General features: G+C 39.3%; 1 protein-coding gene across 2 annotated transcripts in view; it reads right to left on the bottom strand.

Annotated features, from left to right (window-relative positions):
* Positions 1–23,822, bottom strand: part of LOC124155496 (trithorax group protein osa) — a 42,847-nt gene that overhangs the window by 3,077 nt on the left and 15,948 nt on the right. The window contains exons 5-6 of one of the 2 annotated variants that reach the window (XM_046529358.1): positions 14,354–15,232; positions 8,769–10,528 (exon numbers count right to left, since the gene is read on the bottom strand). In XM_046529358.1, the coding sequence (XP_046385314.1) occupies positions 10,464–10,528; positions 14,354–15,232 (944 nt within the window). In that variant the 3' untranslated portion in view covers positions 8,769–10,463. Of the gene's footprint in view, positions 1–8,768; positions 10,529–14,353; positions 15,233–23,822 lie in introns of those variants that run through there. The other variant, XM_046529355.1, reaches the window with a different exon arrangement.

Raw genomic sequence — 23,822 nt, 5'->3', positions numbered from 1 at the left:
TTGAAAAAAAAAACGACCATTACTTTCTAGTTACCCACACTTAAAAGCCTAACTCAATCTTCACATCCTCTATAGGCACTATCAATTGAGCTGTGTTCACTTACTTGTAACATTCAAAATGCTAACTTTCCCAGAGTCTTCAAGGCAAAGACATGCAGTTATTTTTCATGAAATTCATTCCAAGTAGTTTCCTCATATTCTATCATTCAGGGTACTCAACTATAGAAAACAGGGATACTGTGACCAAAGACTCACATTAGAGATCCAAAAAGCCCCTTTTCATTAATGTGTAGATAAATAGGGGTGGTCTTAGGTGTGAAAACATTCAGGTTGTCCGCATACTAAAAATATATGCTTAGTAATTAAGATCATTCTGCTGAACATAAGCATATTTAATTATCAAAGAGACATGTTGGCTGAACTCCATATTATCTCTCTACTTATTTAATCCAAGCACTTGCAACAACAAATTCCTAATAAGACTGCACATTCTACTAAAGCAGGAGGACTCAAGAGAAAGAGATGGTGCATCAAGTATTTCCCTGTAAATATGAAGAAAAATAAAATCCACACATTTAAGGACTGAATGAATCCTACATCTCACAAAAAACAAACACACAAACAGGAAGGTAACAGTAAAAACACCTAAAATAAATAATTATCATTAATAAATGCATGGTTTGCATTAAATGCCATGGAATAATATTTACCAGGTGTGAGAACTGAGCACATCACAATGCTATCTAGGTTCCCTGATTCCCATGACAATTTACCATCCCCTTGTATTGTCATCTTGGATCGCAAGTACCTAACGCAAGAGTCGATGAACCTGGTCTGCCAAGTGGCTTGAAAAGTCAAAGGTCCAGAGTTAGATACCCAGTCCAGAGGTAAATTTTCCCAGGGAAATTCATGTGAATTTCACCACCGTTAAGATGGCAGGTTCCAAGTACACCACTCTTGCATGATGCCTGCCTTCGGAAATCGTAATAAAATTAGGGATTTGATGATCCATACAGAATAACAATAACGGAAAAGAAATTAACAGTAGTGACTGATAAAAAGATGTCAAAATAACATGAATTGATAAGACTTAAAGCACATAAAAGAAAACTCAAGCTTTAACGCACAAAGGAAAACATCTACATAAAAACACACTCTTTATTCTTCCAAGTTAAAAATAAACGGTAACAAGAACAAAAGGAACATTGTTGTTCCAGCATCTACAATGAAGCACTCTGGATCTTAGAAATGCATAGACCAAAGAGCACATGCAGAATACAAAGTGAACAAAGAAAGCACGGAATAAATGGAAAATCAAACATGTCGACAAAAAAAGCTCAGCTAAGGAGAAGTACAGTGTTATGCACTAAAGTAGAAATTCTGCTAACATGTGATTTCATGACTAATACATGACAAAAGTAATTCCCTGACATTTTCCTGACTTTTCCCCAAAAGTAGACACGCCATCACATGTAACCATACTTCACCATATATATTGTCACCACAAATTTATTTGCATGCAGAATATTAGCGAAGAATAAATAGTTACTCGAACATTCACTCACATGCTGGTTTACTTCACTCGGCTTCATCTCAAATAAGAATCCAGCTAGCGATCGAAAGCAAGTGTGTAAGTTGGTACATATATACAATGTAAGCTCATCAATGCTGAAGGTTCATTCCAATTCAAAGGAACCTATGTTGCCAATGCAAACAATTAAGGACTAAAAGAGACGCTCTAACATGGCCTCCAAAGAATGTCACCCCACTTGAAAACATAAATCTCTCCCCAATGCCCTTTCACACTAGCCTGTTTGAGACCTTCGCCAAAGACGTGATGTGTTTGTTGGAATGTTCTCGAATAGGGATGCAGGCAAAGCAGTCACTTTTGTTAACTGGACTAGGAGGAGAGGTAGCACCCTCTCACTCTGCCAAGAGCCTCAGTCATCTGTCGCTAGAGCAAAATAAAATGACCCACTGGAAAGAGATGAACACAACAAGGAACCCACAAAATTATCAAAGAGTTAGGTAGTTACAATGGTCCCTCACATTACTGAGCAATAGACCCTTTTAACACAGCCAATGCACACAAGCTTCATAAAACCATCACTCGACGTTAAACAACATTTTTTGATTGGATAATTGGGGTCAAAGTGAGAATTAGAAGTACATACACCAAAGGCTTAGTTTATAACTTTCCACTCTCAGCTGAAGACAACCAGAGATAGAGGTGCAGCAATAGGCCTAGTTATGAGCAATGGGGTAGGTACCATACCAAGAAAAAAAAGACAGTGACAAAAGATTTTTGTTTTTCCTAGAGCAAAGGTGGATTGAGGAGGTGAAGGGTTGATACCCAAGAAAATTTATGGGAAAATAGAAAAGTTTAGACAAATACAATGTCTACCAATGCAAATAAATGCTGAATACCTTCCAAGCACCATGAAAAGTCGTGAGTCGTCCATAAGAGAGAAAAACTGTTATCTGTCCCTACCTTGGTGGATGCTACAAGATCTATAAAAAAAATGCTAGTGATTTTAATGAGAATCAAAGAACTTTGAAGCTGTCTCAGATTTTTTGGGATAGGCAGAGATGGAATGTTCACTTGATCCTTTCCAATCACTAGGAAATTGAGTACAGGAATAAGAAGAAACTTGTTTTCAACTCCTTCATTAGTTATTGCAGTGCTTGGTGGGAGAATGCATTTGATGCTATCAAGTTTTGAGTAATTTTCAGCAAGTCTGAAATGAAAACTTTTCGTAAGACAAGAACAACTTTTCGAAATTATTATCGACAAGTTTACCACTCGGTTTCCGGCCGAGCTTCGGCTGTGGTGCCATGCGCACGACCTGGACTGCTGTAGTCGCATAATATGCTCAGCAGTCCATACCACCTTGTCCGGTATGGTCCACAAATTTCCACAGGGGAGAATGACGCCTCCATAGCTTAACTGGCTAAAGCACTCGGCCGGAAATCGAGGGATCCGGGTTTGAATCCCGGTCAAGGCGAATGATTTTTCCTCTGTGGATTTTTCGCACAATTTGTGCATTGCGGGTGACTCCGTAAAAGTTATAAACGTGGCTAGTCCCGGTATACTTAAATAAGTTAATCACTCCCTAAAGCCTTTTTTTGAAGGCCATGAAGACACAGCCAACACTGGATTTCAATCAATGGGTGCGTTCAGTCACAATTAGTGCTTGCCTTCGCTAACAGATCAAGTGAGCACTCCAATGTCATAGGACTGAGCAGAGTGACAGCACGGCACTGAGCCCCGAAATTAACCACAGAGTCTGAAATAAAATATTATGGATGGTAGCAGACCACGAAAACGGCTATGTCTTGCAACTCAACCATTTTATCTCTATTCTGTCAGTGGCAACTGGTGCTTATGAGCTACAGCACACTAAACACTTGAAAATAACGCACAGATGATCATTTCTGAATTTAATCAAAGTCATTTTTCTCTACTCATCTGTTGTACATGTGTCAAGTCTTAAGCCGATGTCCCACGGTCAAATTTGCATAAAAATATTTGCATCAAAATTTTTGGACAAACGAAAGACGAGATTTATGTAAACAAATTTGGAAGCTTGTGGAGGTGAAGGATGCTGTCTTTTTTAGCAGGCGAAATTGTCTGAACAGGCCTCTTGAACATTAAAGAGGCGAAAAAAAGAAAACAGAAGGAATGCTGAACTTGGCCTTGGCTGGAAAGGGGGTATGAAAGCGTTGGAATAAGCATGCTAAACACGTTGGAGAAGGAGTTGGTCTTCGATGTTCCCGATGTTATCGATAATAATTGACGATAAGTGATGATATTTTCATGTCCCTTATCAGCAAGGTTGAGGGCAGAATAAAACGGCAGGATACTAACGTGAGGCAGCTTATTCCCGCGACGAAAATTTTATTAATAAATGATGGACATTGTGGTTGAGAAGATGTTATGAATAGTGCTGCAAACGTGCATTTAAATCATTTTTTTCTCTCCTAATCTAGCAGTTGCTAACATAAGGTCCTTATCCTATTATCATAGAGATAGAAACGGGCAGCTGTAGTGTTTCACAGGTTAATCGTCAGTCCATATTAGTCATTTCTCCAGCTGCTCGCTCGCATTGTATGCCCTCCACAAAGCTAACCTCGATACCTTAAGTAAATCTTTTATTCTTTCCAAAACATCCCTCCTTGTATTGCGATTCTAAAGATCGCATCCTTCTTATTCAAGATCAACTCATTATTACGGATTTCCTAGTTGAGAGTTTCCATCGCCTATCTAGACCAATTTTTGCTCATTTTTACTTTTAGGACCACAACAGGCGATGAAATAGACAATCACGAACGTATATATAATAATGTTTTGTGATTTCACTTCGCGGTATGGTGACATTATAAATTCAAAACTAAACCTTTTAGTATTCCATACAGCATTAGTGAAAAAACTCAACCTATGTGGCCTGTGTGTCAGCGCTTGGCGATGCTTTTTTGCCAAAGGCCCTGTGATTGGTTGGTTTCATCCATTTGTACAAATCGGTGATTTGTACAAACGATAGGACCAAAAGCCAGTTGGATGAAATTTTGACCGTGGGACAGGGTGCGCGTCAGTTGCATCAAATTTTGATGCAAATTTGACCGTGGGACATCGGCTTTATGCATTCCCCTCCGGACAAGGGGTGGCATGCTGCACACTTCAATTTGTGCTGGTGAGTTCACAGGCAGCAAGAATTTGCAAGGATTTTTATCATCTGGTACAAAATATAATTTGATGCATGCACACCCTATATAAACAGTTTGATGTGCACCTTACAGAGCCGCCCTCTCATCTCATGCTAGAGTTGTTTCTCATTGCTCAAGCAGATTAAGACCCGTGAAATAGCATTCCACGAGAATGGCTGACTGAACTCGCAATAATCCACTCCATTGAATAGAAGATGGTGTCCATAACACAAAGATTCAATGCTAGGACGATTGATATATTCTGTAGCTGGAAGGAACAGCATACAGACTTCATTTTTCACCGATGAGCAAGTAAATTTTACATTTACACACATTTCCTGGTGAGGGGGGGAGGACGCAGTGGAGTGGGTTGATAGGAGGGGGCAGCACATTGCTGACCTTCTGCACCAACCACCCTAGTTCTCTTTCCCATTTAAAACACAGAACTTAACTATCTAAGAAAAAATAAATCAACCCAACCACTCCTTATGATTACATATTCTACTGTTGCTTCACTTTTGCTTTGTCCTTTGACTGCCCCACAACTTTTAACTTTAAAGCTGATAATAATCCCATGAAACAAATACTTTCTATTGACAATTAATCATCAAAAAGTATGTAAGATTTTACATTTTCCTGGCAAACAGAATGAATAAACTTTTCTTAAACACCAGATATTCGATCAGCAGCCCTTGGAATAGAACTCTTAAAAGAATTATGATTGCCAGAGCTAGGATTACGCTGGTCCACAGTCCTCGACGACAACAATCCGGACTCGACCAATCCTGCCCCTCCTAATGCTGAGCTTCAACGGCCACTTCAAATTTTCATTCAGTAGCTGTGAGAATGAGCAGCGAGTCAGTTCCCGAAACGTCGGCGCTCTTATAAAATCTTGCCCACGCGGAATACCGAGAAAAGTTTATACATCAAAAAGTACTTTATACTCTCAAATTCAACCCTCAAACTATTGCTGAACATATGAGGCTTTAATAACTTAACAATAAAAAATTAATCATCAGCTCACACTGACGTAAGCACTTATTCTACACAATTTTCTTCTAAAGGCATTGCAAACGCTTTGACGCAAAGTTTCATCGCAAAAATTTTACCTTTGCCTTTACATAGTTTACACCAATTAAGCTATGAACAAGCAGAGTGATCCTTCACCCGTTACATTTTTCACGACTTCAGAAGATTAGATAGAAAATCTGCTAGAAAATATATCATGCCACAAGACAACAAAATTATACTCATTTCACCACAGTTTGGAGTTGGATCAAATGGTAAAAGTGTTTACTATCAGGCATTTTTTTTTTAATGATTCAGGTAGGTAATTAGCACTTTTAACTGGAAATTCCAAGAGATAAATTCAAAGCCGAAGCAAATAATTTTGCTATGTGGAATTTTTCCACCCATATGCACTTGCCAGAAACATCCTAAGTCTATTCATGTAGCTGAATCATTTCATTCGATTTAATCCAACTGGAATCATTTTGTTAAAAGTACACATGGCTGCTTCTGCATTGACCTTGACAATGAAAATTACTGGTCACAAAGAAGAAAAAAATTGTGAATTATTGGAAATATGACTAGAACAATCTACCAATGCCAGGATATGATGTTAATGAAAAGCATTAAAGCACCAACAGCCCATTGTTAACTTTATCAATAATCTTTACGGTTGAAAAAGGGTAGGAGTGGGACGGTGAAGGTTGGAATATGCAATGCTGGTGTGGACAGGGATGGAATCAAGAAGATTTAAGCATTTTTTTGGTACTCCGACAGAGTGAAAACTGGATTTATGCATTCAAAATTAAGGACCACATACAGTCAATACAAAAACCACATATTCAAGTTGTTAGCAATACATTACAGGTTTATTCATTCATGTGTTTCATTAATTTTTTTATATAATTTTTCTGTATTTCCTGTCAAAAATCATAATGTCATTAAAATGATCATGGTATTAAAATTATCATACTGCAGTTTCTCCCAAAAGTTGTCATGCACCTTAATATCAGCCTGTTTAAATACCTATGCATTGAGATGTTTCATACAGACAGAGAAAGAAAGAAAGTTGAGCCCACCTAACAGTTCACAACTTAGAGATAACTTCAAAAATATATTTATGGACCATAAATATACATAATCCAAGAGGTATAATTCTCAGTGACTTTTAAACAAATACTTAATTTTTAAACTTTTCAGCAGACTTGTAAGTATAATATAACACTAATGTGTACTGCTAATTGGCCTTGAAAAATTGTTCTGTTCTGTCTCATTTCACATTACTATAGACTATGGTGATAACTTCCAAAGAAATGAATACGTAAGCAGTATTAAAATCTCTAAAACCTTTTCCAGTTGACTGGGGGAACCTCTTTTGGATAGAAGAAATATGGCATTCACCTGACAATAGTCAAGCTCAAAACGGCACATCTTTCCAACCTTAACACATTCAATGCAGGCCCGAGTTTCATTAAAGTCGTCAAAAACGGCCGTTAAAACAAGAAAGAAAATAGACGGAGGTTTCCGCACCGTAACTTCCGTTGAAATACTACTTTTTACAAACGGCGCACACGGTTCGAAAGAGGGAAGCTTGCTGAAGGCCATACACATGATTGGAAGACTCGGAAGTGGATATTAGTCATGTACGGAGGCGGAGAAAGGGCTCCTGGCCCAACCGGCAGAGCACGTCAATTAACGTGCTCCGTATTTCGGCTTGGACGGGACCACGTCAATTGACATGCTCCGCACTGAATGTGTAAACTGGCTTCAGAGATATGTAATATTTCGTACGTGGATTGGCTTTCAGGTTGTCCTTTCCTTTGAACATAAATATTCACTACAAACACTATTAGCATCCCTAATAACTATGGGCAGCAACTATCTCACATAATTTTTCATGATTGCTTTTACATCGATTATCTTTCTTAGGGTCTCATTTCTGTCCTCTGATTATGCCTTCCTTTTCCCCAATGTTCTGCTTTGAGACATATAAATTAACTTGCTATTGCTCATATAATATAATATAAAACACAGTAGGTAAAAATTAAGCCAAAAAATCAAGAGGAAATTTCATTCTCCAACCAGCAGAGAAGCTTTTCAGTGCATGAAAAAAAATCATCTTCCAAGGTAATAATTTCAGAGTCTATCATGAAAAAATCATTCGTAAAAATCTTCATAGAGAAGGTGAAGTTATCAAAGATTCAGTCTTTTCCAATTGAAAATCACAGAAAAGCTTCATGACTTAGAACATCCAAGGCAATATGCTGATAAGTTTTCCACCTCTTGCATCTCTTAACTTCTCGAGAACCCCAATACACAGACGAATCCATCATAAACAAGTCAAGAAGTCTTTCAGGATGAAAATACAAATAATAACAAAATAAGAGGGTCCTGTGCAAGGGAAAATGAGAGAGTAGAAAAGACTAATTGAAATCTGCCCCATTTGGTTAGCCAATCGCATTTTAATGGTTTGACAGGTATTTTTCAAGCCATTGGATCCAGCTTGGACTATGGGCTTTCCTTAAATCTAGTGATAACTCTATGTTTGATTCATCATTGCAGGAGATGCTAAACAATCAGGAGGACACCAATTCCACACCGAGATGCTAAGGGCCAACGCGAAGGTGAGAAAAGAAAATTGCAGTGAACTCAATTGACAACCTGCTGCAGTGGGTTGACAAGGCTGCAACTGACATTTGGGTCAATGATAATGTCTTGCTGAAAAACTTCTAATTGAAGAACAATCCAAATTAAAACCTGAATTCATCAGCATTATGGAATAAATAAAGAATAAAGAACACTGTATCTAATATTACCATTTTTGGCTAATAAATAAAACAACAGCAATGTGTTAAAGTCATTTTTCACAAAACTGAAGGGGATGCAGCCAAGACCATGTCAAACATAGGTACTGAACAACAACTACTACTTATAAGGAGATACATATACTGTAGGCTTTCAGTCTCACAAATAAACTCACTGAATACTACTAAGGAGTGAATAAAATTCAACCGGAAATCATTAAGCAAATGCAAAACTCATTGAGCAGCCAGTACTGTGCTATCATTGGTTTCCATTTAATGTCGCAAAAAATTCACAATTTCTAGCTTACATATTCACATTTTTCACTACAACACATCATCCTCCAATTTATGCCATTTCATACACATAACACATACTTACCAAGGGATACGCTACACTTTGTGTGCAATTAACTTGGTATTAAAAATATCAAGTGGTTGATATAAATTACATAAAATAATCTCAAACAGATATGTACACTAATATTTCCATTTTAACATAACACAGCTGATATTTGCTAGCCACAGGGTTTGTGATTATCCCTTGAAGTTCCTCCAGTTACATATGTACAACATTCGCTGTTAGAGTTACGCACTTACGCAGCACATATAGAATACAGAATGTCCAAAGCACAAGGTTGAGATAATAAGGGCCTATTCCTTGCCTAGGCTTAGCCCACGAAATAATTGCACTCCGAAAAATGAGCATTTTTGAAAATTGAGATAACAATCGGGATAACTGAAAAAAATTAGGTAAGAATCCATGCTTAGATCCACTCATCCATTTTCACCAGCGACCCCCACCATTATCATTCACAGGTGCAAGAGAAACTCGGAGGACTTCAACAAATATGCAAGAGAGAAGTATGAAGGCAGTTATTTCAATGAATTTCAATGCGTGCGTACTTCACTCATCTTCAATTATAAGCTTATACCCTTCTCAATGTGGTCAGGGACTTGGTAAAATTCACCAGCATTTTATCAAATGCCCTACAATGAGGTTATAAAGCTTTGAAATAATTATTGCGTAAAAAATCTTAAATGCGCTATATTGGCATAGATCATTTATGAGTTCCTCACGACAAATGCAGATGAATGATTCGTAATAAGTGTGAATGATCCAAATGACTATTATCCCTCTCTCATTCCTAGCTCCATTCCCCACAGTACTTTCGAGAGCTCTTCATTCCATTTAACACCACGATTTTCATGCTAAACAAACATTTACACGCTAAAATTGATAGTAGCGGGTGATACATTGTGGAATGCCGTTGTTATGACAGAAAAGTGATGGTTCAATGCAATAATTTTCTATTGATTTATCCACTCTTTGACCTCCCACAGATATCCCATAACAAGCCCTAACAACGGTAACTATGAATTCAGTTTGGATGATGCTGCAGTGCAGCAAAACATGTTGAACGTAATACATACATTATTTGGGGTGGAACTTCACAAAGTACAATAACCTTTTGGTGATAATAACATGCAATTGAAGCCAATATCTTCCAGTGCCTCACCATTCTCCTGCATCCCATATGGTTTTCAAAAAAAACATCATTACTGAGTCAGCAAACCATTGATCATAATCTGAATATTTTATCTCAGTGGGCAATCAATACAGCCTCTTTCACACTAATGTTTATAGATCTTTTTGAAGATATTACAGAGAATTTTTTAAAATGCCTGTTTTTCCTTGATGGCCAGCAGAAGGAGTAGCATTAAATTTTACAATCACTGCAGGATGGTTAATAATAAATATGTCCAAAACCTGCATTTCATCTACCTCTCACTAAAAAGATGAATTCTTATCCCACGGGAAAATATACATAATAAAAAAACCATGTACAAGTTTAGCTGGGCAACGAAACTGGAAACAGCACTGTGATATAAATTTAGGTAACTCTCGCTTAGACAAGACTCTATCGATAGGAACAGCTTCATAAACAGTCAGCAAGGCTTCTGGGTAAAGTAGATCAATCGAAACCCAGCTTGGGCTCTTCTTCCTTGATATCCTAAAGTCAGGTGAAATGAGAAAGCGAGTTGATCTGTTATTCTTGGATTTCAAAAGACACACTGCAAGATTCTCCAAAAAACAACTGATTCTCAATCCATAATCTTGGACATAACAACAATACACTCCAGAATTCAATTCATATGCAGATCAAGAAGTATATCAAGCAAAACCTATCTTTAACTCTTCTTCCTTGATAAACTAATATCAAATGAAATGATGAAGAGAGTTGATGACTCATTAGATGCAAACCTGAATTTCAGGAGAGCAATTGGTGCATTACATCCCAAAAATTGACAAATTGCTGAGTAATGAACAACAAAATATGGATAAGCAAGCAACATTTTCAATTTAACGTGAACCGCAAAATGGCAAAATATAGAAGTGTTTCTAAAAATAGGAAAAAGAATTCCATCATTCCACAAATCAACAAATGTAATCAACCAGGCAATTCATAACCCCCAATTTTCTTCACATTCCACATCCGCCAAAGACAAAATCAGAGAGCTATCTGAAGACATTAGACTTGATAAAACCTAAGAAAGAAGGCCTTCCTATGGTTTCTTTAAAATGTAGACTAGAAGGTTTCTCCGAGGCTGGTCTCAACTTAGACAGATGAACACTTAAGTGTTTGCCACTTATATCTCAGAGCATTGATAGCCAACCAACAATGATATTGTAGATGTCATTTCTTATCCAAATTTTTATTACATATCCTCTATTATTATTTTTATCCTCTATTATTACATATTTTACGATTTTACCCAAAATATTCTGGAATTTCAATTTTTTTAAATTTTACTCGCATTTTTGAGGACATATTTTTAACATATTTTTTTAGAGGAGAGACAGCAACCATGAAGAATACTGGCATCACAACCTCAAAATACCAATACATATTAAGTCTTGGCAGTCGTTCAGAGGTCGCATTAATATCATATGACAAGCCATATAACGCATTTTTCCTGATGTACTTCTCATTAAGAAATTACACTATCACCTTGAAATTTTCAGGGTTTACAGGCATACAAACCCTTAATAGCATTTTATTGTACCTCAGGTATCAAAGTTTCACTTCTCAGAAAATACTGAGGTAAATTGTTAAGATCTAAGATACAGATTACCCTTGCTTTAATCTTTTAATTAATTCCAAAGGACCAATTGTAAAGCAAATGACATCATATATTGAATCTGCATTACTACATCTTGCCAAGGAATAAGCTTAAAGAGCATCAATGCATGAAAAATACTGCTATGTTAATTGCATTTGGTAAATAAGGTGCAGAATAAGATCATTGATTATGTAAATATAGTGTAAGCAGAAAAAATTGCAGAAATGCATATTTTTAAAACTGCGCAAAAAAAATTAGCTTGATCATACGCCAAAGACATCGTAAGTAGAGCCCATCCAAAAGTAGGATTCTTCTGTACAGAAAAACCATTACTGCATTTACTCAGAAAATTTCAAGATATGCAGTAGCTAAAGTTTTGAAGCAGTACACCATAAAAAATACCGGCCGAGCAGTGATGGATCCTTTTAAGGTCCATCCTCAAACAAAAGCCCATGAAAGATGCTCTACAAGGTCATTAAAAAAGGTACAATTTGTTGTGCTTGGAATACAAGCTACATAGATTACCTCGGAGGCATCCTTTGGGGTCATCTAATTGATGAAACATGATGTGCATATCATGAAATGGAGAAATGCAAGCATGATAAAATCCTGATACAACAGGATTTTCATATTCCTTTTTAATAATATATAGTTTTAATATAACGCAATATAAATGCCACCCTTTCCTATGGAAATATGAATCTCTTCACCCAAAAATTATGAAATATGCCTGAAAAAAAATGAAAATTTATTTTGAGGAATTACGGAACTTAGTGACAAAAATTATGAAAATATCCTAAACAATTTGGGAAAAAAAGATCTGCAATATCCTCACGGGTCAGCTACTTTTGCCAAGTATTACAATTCGCTCTCAGTATAAGTGGCAAAATGAGGTACCATCTAGAACAACACATTTTTCTGAAGATGAAGGAGTAAACAGATAGAAACAGAAGATTAAACAGATAAGTTCAAGCTTCTAGGCCTCATCTATGCCTCTAGCCAATCAAAAACGGGCTAACAGAACCAAAGGAAAAACAAGACATTGGTGACAATTCCCCAAAGAAACTATGACTTAAAAATAAATAATAGTTATGCTTTCAAATGAAAATGCCATTGAAATAGATGTCACTATGCTCTTCTAAGAGTACAATGAAGAACACCAAAACAATGACAGATAGATGTAATACGAAATGTAAGCCACATTAAGTAGAGAGCCACAAGGTTCATAACCCCGTTCCGTTTGGCAGGAAGAGAGGTGCCTCCTAAATTTTAAACCTTCCTTATTCAAATTCACCACAAATATTATTAAAAAATAAATATTCACAGTAATTCAATCAATTGTAAAATGGCAGAAATTAAGCATCCCAACAAAATTCTTGCTGCCACAATATCTCTGTAGGAAAATTGGTTTCCTTTTTAATGGAACATCACTCTTAAGAACGAGAAGAGGGAAATTCAAATGTAGTCTTTTCAGCAACATAGGTTGTGAAGTAGTGATGGAAAACTGGTGCAGCGGTCCCTCAGTTCTGTCTGTTCTATGCATATTAAAAAGGGTTCCAGCAATGAGCTCAGTCCTTGTAAAACTAATATGTCTTCAAACTGAAATCTATTCAAATGCATAACCCATTGAATCTGCTAGTAAACTGTCTTTTTCTCTCAGTAGAAAGCTTTCTGTGGTCTTCAGTAGGATATTTTAAGAAGTACATCCATTTGGTATTATCGCTTTGTTGAGACATGTAAAGTAGAATTCAAGGGAACACTTCTGAAGTGTGTACCGTACCATCTAATGCATGGAGTTGAGGCCTTTGCCAGACATGCTTGGGTAGAGGGACACCCTCTAGTCCGTCATGTAATTAGACGACGAAAAAAAGGAAAACATAGTTTGCCTTGTTTGAATTCCTTTGTTGGCCAAAGAATAACAACCCATTGTGAGAGAAAGTTATTTTTTCACTGTGCGATGCACAGATTTTGTTGGGATACTTTTTTCCTCCACAGCTCACCTGTTCCACCCAAAACGAACAAGGGAAATGAACGAAAGAGAAAGTCAGTCAATCCTCAGCATACTACATGGAGAATGTAGGACATACCTCAAGAACAGCAAAAAGATTGCATACTAACTACTAAAAAGATTGCATAAATGATGATAGGATTATGTTCAATGGAAAATATGGTGACTTGAATGTAGACTTAGAGCTGGGAGCCCTTGGAAATGTCTAAGTAGTCTCTGTCTAAATAAAGATGACAAGATGAAATTACATAATGCTTCATCATCGGACTTTGCTCACCATGAAGACAACAAGACAACTTTACAAGTGTGGACAGAGAGTCACAGAAAGCCACCAATAGATCCCAAGAGGACTGAATGAAATGAGAACGCTGTTTTAACCGGCACAGTATCTCAAGCTTTTGATTGTCACATAACATTATAAGCCGTACTCATGATATTTAATTATCACGCGATAGGTACAAACATCCAACCTTCTCACAAACGATAACACTGCAAATAGTTGGGCAGGAAACCATCAGATCCCACTGCCACAGTTTTCACATTCATCCATATCATCTTCTAATCCCTTACACTATCCTATTATCCTCAGCCTCCAATTAAGTTATGTGCATGCTCATTTAGTAGATGGATCTAAACAATTAGATAAGGGATCAACTTCATCAAGAGGCAGATGAGTCTCTTATATGGGCAAACACCCATCACTTGCCTGGTCGTGTGATCTCCTCCATGGTAAGTTCACGGCATTCCCCTCCACGGTGTGTGCGCCCGCCACAGTTGTAGCACGTGTTGCCCTTGGCCCGGGAAGTCAACAGAACGGTGGGAATGTACTGAGGGTACCCTGGTTGTGTGATGATCGCTTGTCCTGAGTGGTCCATGACAGGTCCTGGCGCTCCCCCAACCCTAGGATGGTGGCCTGCGTGGTACTGCGGAGGCGGCGGCGCCGTTGCTGCGTACATAATCTCCGTCGGTGCCAGTCCGTTGGGAGCGAAGGCAAACGAGTGCCGTGGGGTCAGGTAACTGCCAGCGGTGCCCACCGGTGTGGGGGGAGCCGGCCCTCCACCTCCATTGTTCCCCACCCCAGATCCGCCAGACGTGGGGAGGTACCCGGTGGTGAAGGTCGTGGAGAACCGCAGGGTGTGGGGAGGGGGTGCCATGAGATGCGGTGGGGGCAGGTAAGGCGGAGGCACCGACGGCGGAGTGTAAGGCACGCTGCTGGTAGGAGGCACGGGCGGCGGGGGCTGCGGGCTCACCCCAGAAGAAGACGAGGAGGAAGAGGAGGAGAGGGAGGAGGAGGAGGAGAAGGCAGAGGAGGGGGAGGAGGGCACTGGGGCCATCCCGTGGTCTCCCCTGCCCCCGGCCGAGCTGCAATTGGTCACGCCCCCACTGAACGCTGCCCTCTGCATTGCGGGTCGCGCATGGGGGAGGCAGGGCTGGCGTGGGGGCATGCCAGTGGCTGTGCCGGGAGCTGCTCTCACCCACTGCATTGATTGCACCGTCACTTCCTCGTCCGGGGACACCTCCGGCCTCGCTTCCCCCACATGAGGCTGCTGGGGCAGGGGCCGGTTTTCAATGAGATTACTATTTCCTAGAAGAAAACAGGAAAATATGTCAGGGAAACTGAAAAAACAGGGTCTGTCATCGACCATCCTCACCACCACAAAGAGCCGTACGCTCCATATGTAAGTCCCAATGAATTGCTTCCCCACTTCATCATCCCTGGCCAACAATCATGAGATTGGTTTGACGCTGTTCTCCACCCACTCACTTCCATCATCCCGACTTCAACGCTTACATTTTCAGCCGTAAGAAGACTCCTCTTTTTGAGAAATGCCCTCTACACTTGGGCTATTACAACTGATTTTTCTTCCTTTGTCCATCGTTGGTCACCTGACTACCCAAGCAGCAAAACTTCCTCACTTCCTCAAGTTTATGGTTTTCTAGTTTCAGGTTGTCCTTTGCCTCTTCTCTTCTACTGGAATCCAATACGTTTGTTTTCTTTGCAATGACTTTCAGCTTATATCTAGTCATTATGTTTTCAATAATAAATAGACTCTTTTCAAGGCCTCTCTCTCTGTTATGTCATCTGCCAAACACAGCATGCTAATTTTTTTCACAATAGATTTTCACTCCTAATGCTTTTATTTTGCTGATAGCTTTCTCAATGAAAACGTTGAAAATTACAGGGGACAGAGTACACTTTTGTCTCATTCCTTTCCTTATTCTTGCTTCTCGCCGATGGATCCAGATGTAATCACAGCTACTTGGTTTTTATATACATTATGGACATCCAAACGGGGGACTAATTTACCTCAGGAACAATGTACTTGAAAAAATGCCATCATGTCTTTTATGCTAACGATTGAAGTAGCTACATCTCCTCAGGATAATAATATGATGGTTTCTCCATGCCTTCCAACAACCCAGTATTACTGCCACTAAAGCAAATGCTACCACGTGATATGATTGTCTATGTACCAACACCTGTGGTTTTCATCTTAAATAACAAGTCGTAGCCCACTTTTCTAAGAGTAGGGAAGCATATTTTTTGGTAGCCTCCCGTAGTCAAGTGACTGCTTCTTCACAGATTATGGTATCATTTAAATGGCCAACCTTTTCCAAGGCCTAATAAACTTACTGAATGTCATCGCTTCTATTCACAACTGCTTCTTTCACGAGTAAATTCCCTTATACCACAGCTACCCTCTTTATCTAGAGGTTGACCTACCATCCACAACTCTTATTATTATCTGTTCATTTTATCTCTGCGGGTCAGCTTTCGTGAGATCCCGGACACTATCGGAGGGCCTCGCTGAATGGGGAGGGGCCTCGCTGAAGGGGAAGGGGTAGTACCGAGAGAGAGAGAGCAGGAGCGACCTTAACGTTGCCAAATGTACACAGGCGCCCTAGTGTCCCACTGAGAAGGTGTGACTCATACGTGGCCACAGATATTTTGGGCCCGGCGGCGAAACAATGCATACAATGTATAGCTACTTATTTAGAGGGGATTGAGGATAATCCCATCTCAGAAGCCAAGATATTGTCCGCTAAATGCGAGACCGCTGGTGAAAGGCATACATAAGCGTAACATTCTGATAAACGGGGATTGCAAGGGAATTCGTGAGGATGAAGATACAAAAAGAATGGAAAAAAGTAGCACGACGGGTATTTTATTACATAATTTATTTTGTACTTATTGCTGGAGCTGTGTGGCTAATAAATCAACCTCCTCGTCTTCCCTCCCGTCAGTATCTTAATTTTCGGAGTCACTTTCGGAGCCTTCAATAAACACGCTTGGATATTAATCTTTTAAATCAGAGGTATACAAAACTATATAGGTTGTAATACCCAAAAGTAAATGCGGAGTTGAGGAAAAGGGTTAGGGTTTGTTAATAAAGGGTTCGGAAAAGTACTGAGAGGGAATAGGTGGAGGGAGGGAGTCGGTGCTGATGGGAATGCAGAAGGTGAATAAAAATTTTCTGGAAAGGCGATGGAAAAGGATTGAAGTGGAAGAATAAGGAAAAGTAAGTTATAAGTTGGATTTAAATGGAAATATGGAAGAGCACCAAGAGAACGCGAGAGATTTGGCAACACAGCTAGCAGATTCACGAAGTTGGCACGACGGAGGTCTGAGAGCGACTGAAATTCCGAAGTGCTAGGCCACGCCTACTGTCTGCTGATTGGAAGAGAGAAAGTCACGCGTAGATAAACTTTCCCTCCTCTCACCCCAACTCGGTTAAGCCACACCAGCTCACCCGCAAAGATAAAGTGAACAGACCTTAATAGACCAAGATTTTTGGACAATAATAAAAATACAGTAGAATCCTGATTTAAGGTTTTTCAGGGGGGACAAAATTTAAAACACTAAATGCGGAAAAACACTAAATGAGGACCTGCCATTTTTTTCAGGTTTTAGGGTCTGTAATGATTGGAATGGCTTTTTATGAATAAAAAATATTCTTTTAAGTAACTAAAAGGTGCTGAATGCAGCAAAAAATTCTTTAATGAAATGTTCTCTGCCCTATGAAGGTTGGATAATACTTTTCAGGAATCAGCTAAAAAATGGGTAGTAAAAATAAGTAATGAGAGGATGACAATTGTTTTAATGAAATATTTTAAGAAAATTCTAATAAACATAAACTTAAAAGCATTCCCACACAGATTATTATTAAGGACATTAGTGATTCCATTTTTATGCATATTTCAGTGGTCTCGATGAAATTTAGAATTTTTTCTGTTAAAGTGACATGTAGGTGACTATAGCATTTCTAATATAATAAGAAAAGGTGTAAGTAGGTACTCGAAAAATCATGAGGAATGAGTGAAATAAAGGGACAGTAGAAGATCCCTAATCCCGAATTCTCAACTACCGAATATCTAGTAAAAAGGGAGGTTTTCTGGAATTTTGCCAACTTAACGTTTTCTGTTGCCTCGGCAAAACAAGGGATTTATGAGCCTTTAAAAAGCCTCCTATGCGCACATTTTGGATTTCGAGGTCATCCAAAAAAGTAGAATCTTATTTTAGTATGCGTACAAGTCGATGGTGATTCAACTTGATGATAACACCAGATTCGTTGTCATATATCCGCGGCCTTATGCAGGTCGAATGGAGCCGGGAGAAGTTGCTTACGCGGCGCGCTGATCACCTTGACTCCGACTCGCCTTGTTTCTCGGCAACTTTTAATAAAATTTGGTTGGACCTTGAATAACGATTAGCTAAACTCTGTTAAGTGAAAAGGTTTAATCTTCAACAGAACTGGATTTCATCCGAAAAATTTTCAGTGCCTCTAGAGTTTGGCAATTTCGTCAGGGTTATGACGTCTAAGTCAACCACCAAGGGATACCTGCCGGATTTTCGTATTTTTCCGCGCTCATCTATTCTACCGTGAGTATGCGGTGATTTTTTTCCAGCATGAGCGATTTATTTAGAGTCATGGACCGTGATAGTTCGTCAAAACTCCGATTGTCATTCTCTTTTGACATAAATTAGCACCAGATAAATATTTTTGAATCGACAGCGATATCAACCAGCCGAATGTCGATAAATTGGCTCCGGGATATCTAAATTACGATGTAAAATAATGTTGTTCCATAGGGAAAGAATTTTCTCACTCACCGTCATGACAGGGGAAACACTTCCTCTGTTCTTTCGCTGTTCCTCCGTGGAAACTGACCTTGGAATGGATTATAGAAAGAATCTTCTAGTGAACTGCACAATTGATATTGGGCCTCCTCTTTTGAACAGAGAAAGTAGCAGACTGAAAAAATATTGGGCTAATAATCGACTGCCCATAGGGAGTAGAGTTGAAAGGGGCATAAGCCATCAATTGAAAACATAACGAGAAAACCATTATTGTTAGGGATGAGTCGATTCCACTTTTTTTCGATTCCGATTCCAATTTCGATTCCTTCAAATCGATTCCCGATTCTCGATTCCGATTCCATCGATTCTTACTCCTTCTAACTGGTGGGATTTTGATTTATCTGTAGCATTGCTGTCATTAAAATTAAAGAATTGAATGGAATAAAATAACTAGGGATGGACGGATCCAGGATTTTTGGAGCCAGATCTTTCGAATTAGATATTTTCGAATCCAAATGCATTTTCAAATTCCTACCATTAAACAAAGTCATTATTCAAGTTTATTGTGGGTTCATACAATCAATGGGATGCTTTTTAGATTTTCATACACATTTTAATATTTTTATAAATTAAAAATTATTTTATGGGCTTTCAAGTTGTTTTTTTAAAAACATCTTTACATACTCAGGGCCTAAACTGTTACGCTTGGGTTTGGAAATGAAAATAGGAAAATTCTTAGGATGAACCACTGACCAGTGGCGTAGCGTGAGGACCCCCCAAAATATAAAAACACAATTACTTTCCTTCATAAAAGGAAACAAAATATTTTAAAATCATGAATTTACAAATGAAAAAAAATGAATCTTTGAAAAATGAAGTATTTTCTATTATGGAGGGCATTAAAATTAGTTTGAAACCCTCTCCTTTGTACCCTGTTGTTTAAAAATTTTCCCCCCTGGTTTTGGATCCCCCCTTAACAAAATTCCTGGCTACCCCCCTGCCATCGACTGAATTCAAATTTTCCTCACGCACGTTTCCCACGAATTTTACTTTCTCATCGCATACGGACTTGTGTTTCATCCGAAAATGCTTCAGTATTGTGAGGTGGATTTAGCACATCCTCGCAATAATTTACGCCACAGTGCGTAATTAAAAAAAAACCGGGCACTAATTGTAAATAATGGGTTTTAAACTAATTTTACCACTTTTTATAATCGAAGAACTTAATTTGTTTAAGAAAATGTTTGTAAATTCCTGATTTTTCAACATTTTGTTTTCTTTTGCCAAGGACAATAACTGTGTTTTTATATTTCGGGGGGTGGGGTCCGGACCCTCCCCATGGCTACGCCACTGGGAAGGAGCGCGTAAAGGAGAGGTGGAGAGAAAGGAGCACGCTCCCTCCGTATTTCAAACAACAAGGCTACAAATGAGGGAGTCGGACGAAGAAGTTAGATCTTGCTTCAGTGACGTCGTTGCCTTCAAAGCGAAGTGCGCTACGTGGTATATGTAGTTGGCGTTTCCAATCCGTCTCTAATTGTTTGAGGGGTTAATGCTGCGCTTGTTTCATTGAAAATTATGCTGTTTGGACAATGTTGCATATCAGTAAAGTGTAATTGTAGAATTTTAGATAGAAAACTGAGTGGCAATCAATTAGAGCTGAAAAATAAACATAAATATCGTCAGGAATGTGTCTCATTCTTTTTTAAATCTCGTGCATATCATCTAATTGTCGAAGCTATCAAGATATCTTCGGGCCCAGAAAGTCACTCTCCTAGCAGTTGTCGTCTAGAAACGGAGAATTGAAGCAGGAAGGCCAAAAAAGGTCAGTTGGTGCGACGAGTTAGGGATGAAACACGCTTCAATTTTTTTCATGTGATTTGATATTCTCCTTAGAAGACAATGATTTTTGGTCCGTGTGATTTTGGATACGAAAAAAAACAACAGAGGCACGGGCTGATGGACGGCCGAGGGTGGTTTTCTGAAATCTGCGACGTAGTTACTTTTGACGTACAGTGGAACCTCGTTAAAGCGAGTACGGGCTATAGCGACACTATCGCTATAACGAGACATACTCGATGCACCGTCAATTGACCCTATAATAAGCGTGTTAAAAAATTCGTTTTTACGAGACCCTTTTGGTGTTGGCTCTCGCCATAGCGAGGGTTTCACCGCCGGAAGACTTTCATCAAGACTCCTTAACCTCTGTAATTGCTAGCGATCTGTTAGAAATGAAGTTAATGGAGTGCTCAGTCTCAAATTTATGTGGTAAACTGTCGTTCGATAAATAAGTAGTTCATTTTGGTGAAAATATTGTGGCATTAGCATTCGCGAATGCTTCATCTTCTTTTGTTCCTCGGGCGGCAGAAAGCAGTCGGCAGCATACCCGCACGTCCGTGAGTTGCGTGAATAGAAAGCATTTGATGGCAGTCACCATGGCCAAAAAAACACCAAACACGTCTAAGCGGGAAAATAAAAATAAAGGAGTAATATAAGGGTGTCGAAATTAATTTATCTTCCTATTTGCTCTGCAAAATTAAAAAAAACAGAAGCGCCCAAGGAATGCAGACGATGAATAGTTATAAGGAGCTTTGCTCGGGTGGTTTTGCCCATTCAAATCTGAGGGAACTTCTGAGAAAGGGGCTACGCCCAAGCCTAAAGCGGAATATTTCAGGGATAGATTGCGAATCGAGAATTTTAAGAGTGCAGAAGGTTGATTATACTAATGCGAAGCACCAAAGCGTTATCTCCCCTCATAATTGCTGGTGATGCCTCCGGTGTAAACCCGAAGTCGTGGAAGAAAGGACTCCGATCATAAGTATCTTTAGAAGTATTCCCCGCGTCATATAACATAGAAGAAACGGAACTTTTTTACATACAACTCCCCAACAAAACCCTTGCAGTATGAGGTATTTCTTGCAATGATGCCTCTAAAGGTAGATAGTGCACCTTAGCGATGATGTTGGATGTACGAAGCAATGATACTCAGCGTGAATTGTCCGGATGGACGTATTTATTCTCCGTTGCGGATTTACAAGGGTGAACTATTCGCGTCAGTGGTCGGAGTCGTACTGGCGCTTTCTTCTGTCACGTGGGTAGCCGAGCATCTCCTGGTAGCCGCTGGAAGAACTCACAGAACAACTAACTCTCGTTTGCAGTGCCGTGGTAAACTCGGTGTATTATTTCAAATACGTCGCGAGCGTAACACACTAAAAGAAACTTTTTTTCAACAACGGCAATTTAAATCACATCATTTTTCAAGCTTAGCAACCTTTTTACCGTTGATAATGAAGATATTACATTATTTGATAGAAAAAGTCTTCCAAGGCGGGAACTTTATACAACCTTCCACCGTTTCCGCCTGTAGAAACAAATGTAATGCGTTATTTCACATCACTGCCGCTTAACGTACAGAAACAATAAACATACACCAATGGAAACATTTTAGGCATTAAATAACCGCGATACTGTTTTATCAGTTAATTTTTGAATTTTCAGTGGAAAATACCAAAATAATAGAATGATCACGTGAATGAACTAATTAAGTGCATAGAAAAATGGCTTTGTTGGTTGTGCATTGGCATAATGATTGACGAAACAATGCATTCCATGATTTTTATTCAGTGCGGCGCTTATAAATTGTTTGAATAGTTAGTCGTTGCTTGAGTAAGGAAATTTAGTGATGCAAAAAAACATCGCCTTTCGTCTGGATTTATGCTTACGTTTATCGGATAGATGTTTATCTGTCGCCGTGCCACTCCTGTTCCTGTATATCAGTTCGCAACAGGTATATTGGCTAGTATTTGCTCCACCTCCGGTAAAGCGACAATTCGCTATAGCGAGTGTTTATTAGTGCACCGTGGGGTGTCGTTATATCGAGGTTGCACTGTAGTTATTATCCTACGGCGCTGAGATTCCTCCGATGATTGTTCAATCTCTTGGGAAGAGTCACACTATGTGCCAGTCGTATGTTGCCTTTATTTTCTGGCTTGAAAATCATGGCCACGGCTGAAACTATACTCTCAACCTCTGCGAGAGCTTTCAAACAAAACGGTTCATGAGTAGGACAAGAATCGCATACGACGACGCATTCGGAGAGAGAATCGGAACTCTTTCCACCCTGATAGGGCGTTGCATTCACTGAAGCTATTATTTAAAATTTCGGATCCAGATCCGATGTCTTCCGCGACTTTGGATCCGATGTATCCGATGAAGGGCAATATCCGCGGATATTTGGATCCGAGGTATCCGATCCGACCATCCCTAAAAATAACAATAGCCGCGGTGGCTACATTCTCGTTTGGCCGCGGTGGCTAAACAAATAATGTAGCGTTCATTGCGTCCATACATACTAGAGCAGCCTGGCGGGTGCGCGGTGGCGGGCGAACGCAACCTGTCGAGTCCGCCCAGAGGCCGCGGCGGCTTATGCCAAGCAAGTATCAACTTCCTCAAGGGTTGCATTGATGAAACTGGGCTATACAAACGCGAATGTGTCTAATTTTTTTAATATTGACGCAGACGCGTGTTAGTCTAAAAAAGTTACGTATATAAAAAAACCTAAAACGCTATCAGCGCGTATTTATAAGAAACTTTTTTCACAGGAAAACTCGCTCTCTGCACGTTTTTATTATCATCAGACTTCAAATATCATTCGAAAATAAAAAAATATATTTCGATCTATTATACTTTAAAATTGGTGGTTCAGATGAATTCTTCGAATGTGATTCATAATCGCAATAATTTGATTTGCCCTGACCTGCGGTTAATAAAAGAACGGAAAACGCATGCATTGCTTCCCGATCTCGAGGTTTCCAATTTTTTTTTCTCTGAGAGTTGCTCATGAACACGCGCCATTTCAGGGTTCGTCGGTTTGTCGCTCTTGCCGACATTTTCAAGTTTCCGAGGCCGCTTAGGTATGTTCGTCGCAGCACCCGCGAGCCGGGCGTATCCTCCGCGCGGGCAAGGCTGACACCGCGGCCGCTTAGGTGTGTAGCGGCCTTTATGCCCCAAACTTATAGTCTATGCTCAAAACATTTATCTTCCTGGAATCGATGGAATCGGAATCGACTTTAGGCGATCGATTCTCGATTCCGATTCC

Source organism: Ischnura elegans, chromosome 3 (assembly GCF_921293095.1).
Source record: "Ischnura elegans chromosome 3, ioIscEleg1.1, whole genome shotgun sequence".
In the NCBI taxonomy this organism is placed as follows: Eukaryota; Metazoa; Arthropoda; class Insecta; order Odonata; family Coenagrionidae; genus Ischnura; species Ischnura elegans.
The sequence above is the reverse complement of the archived record's forward strand: the minus strand, read 5'-3'. Positions and strand labels throughout refer to the sequence as shown.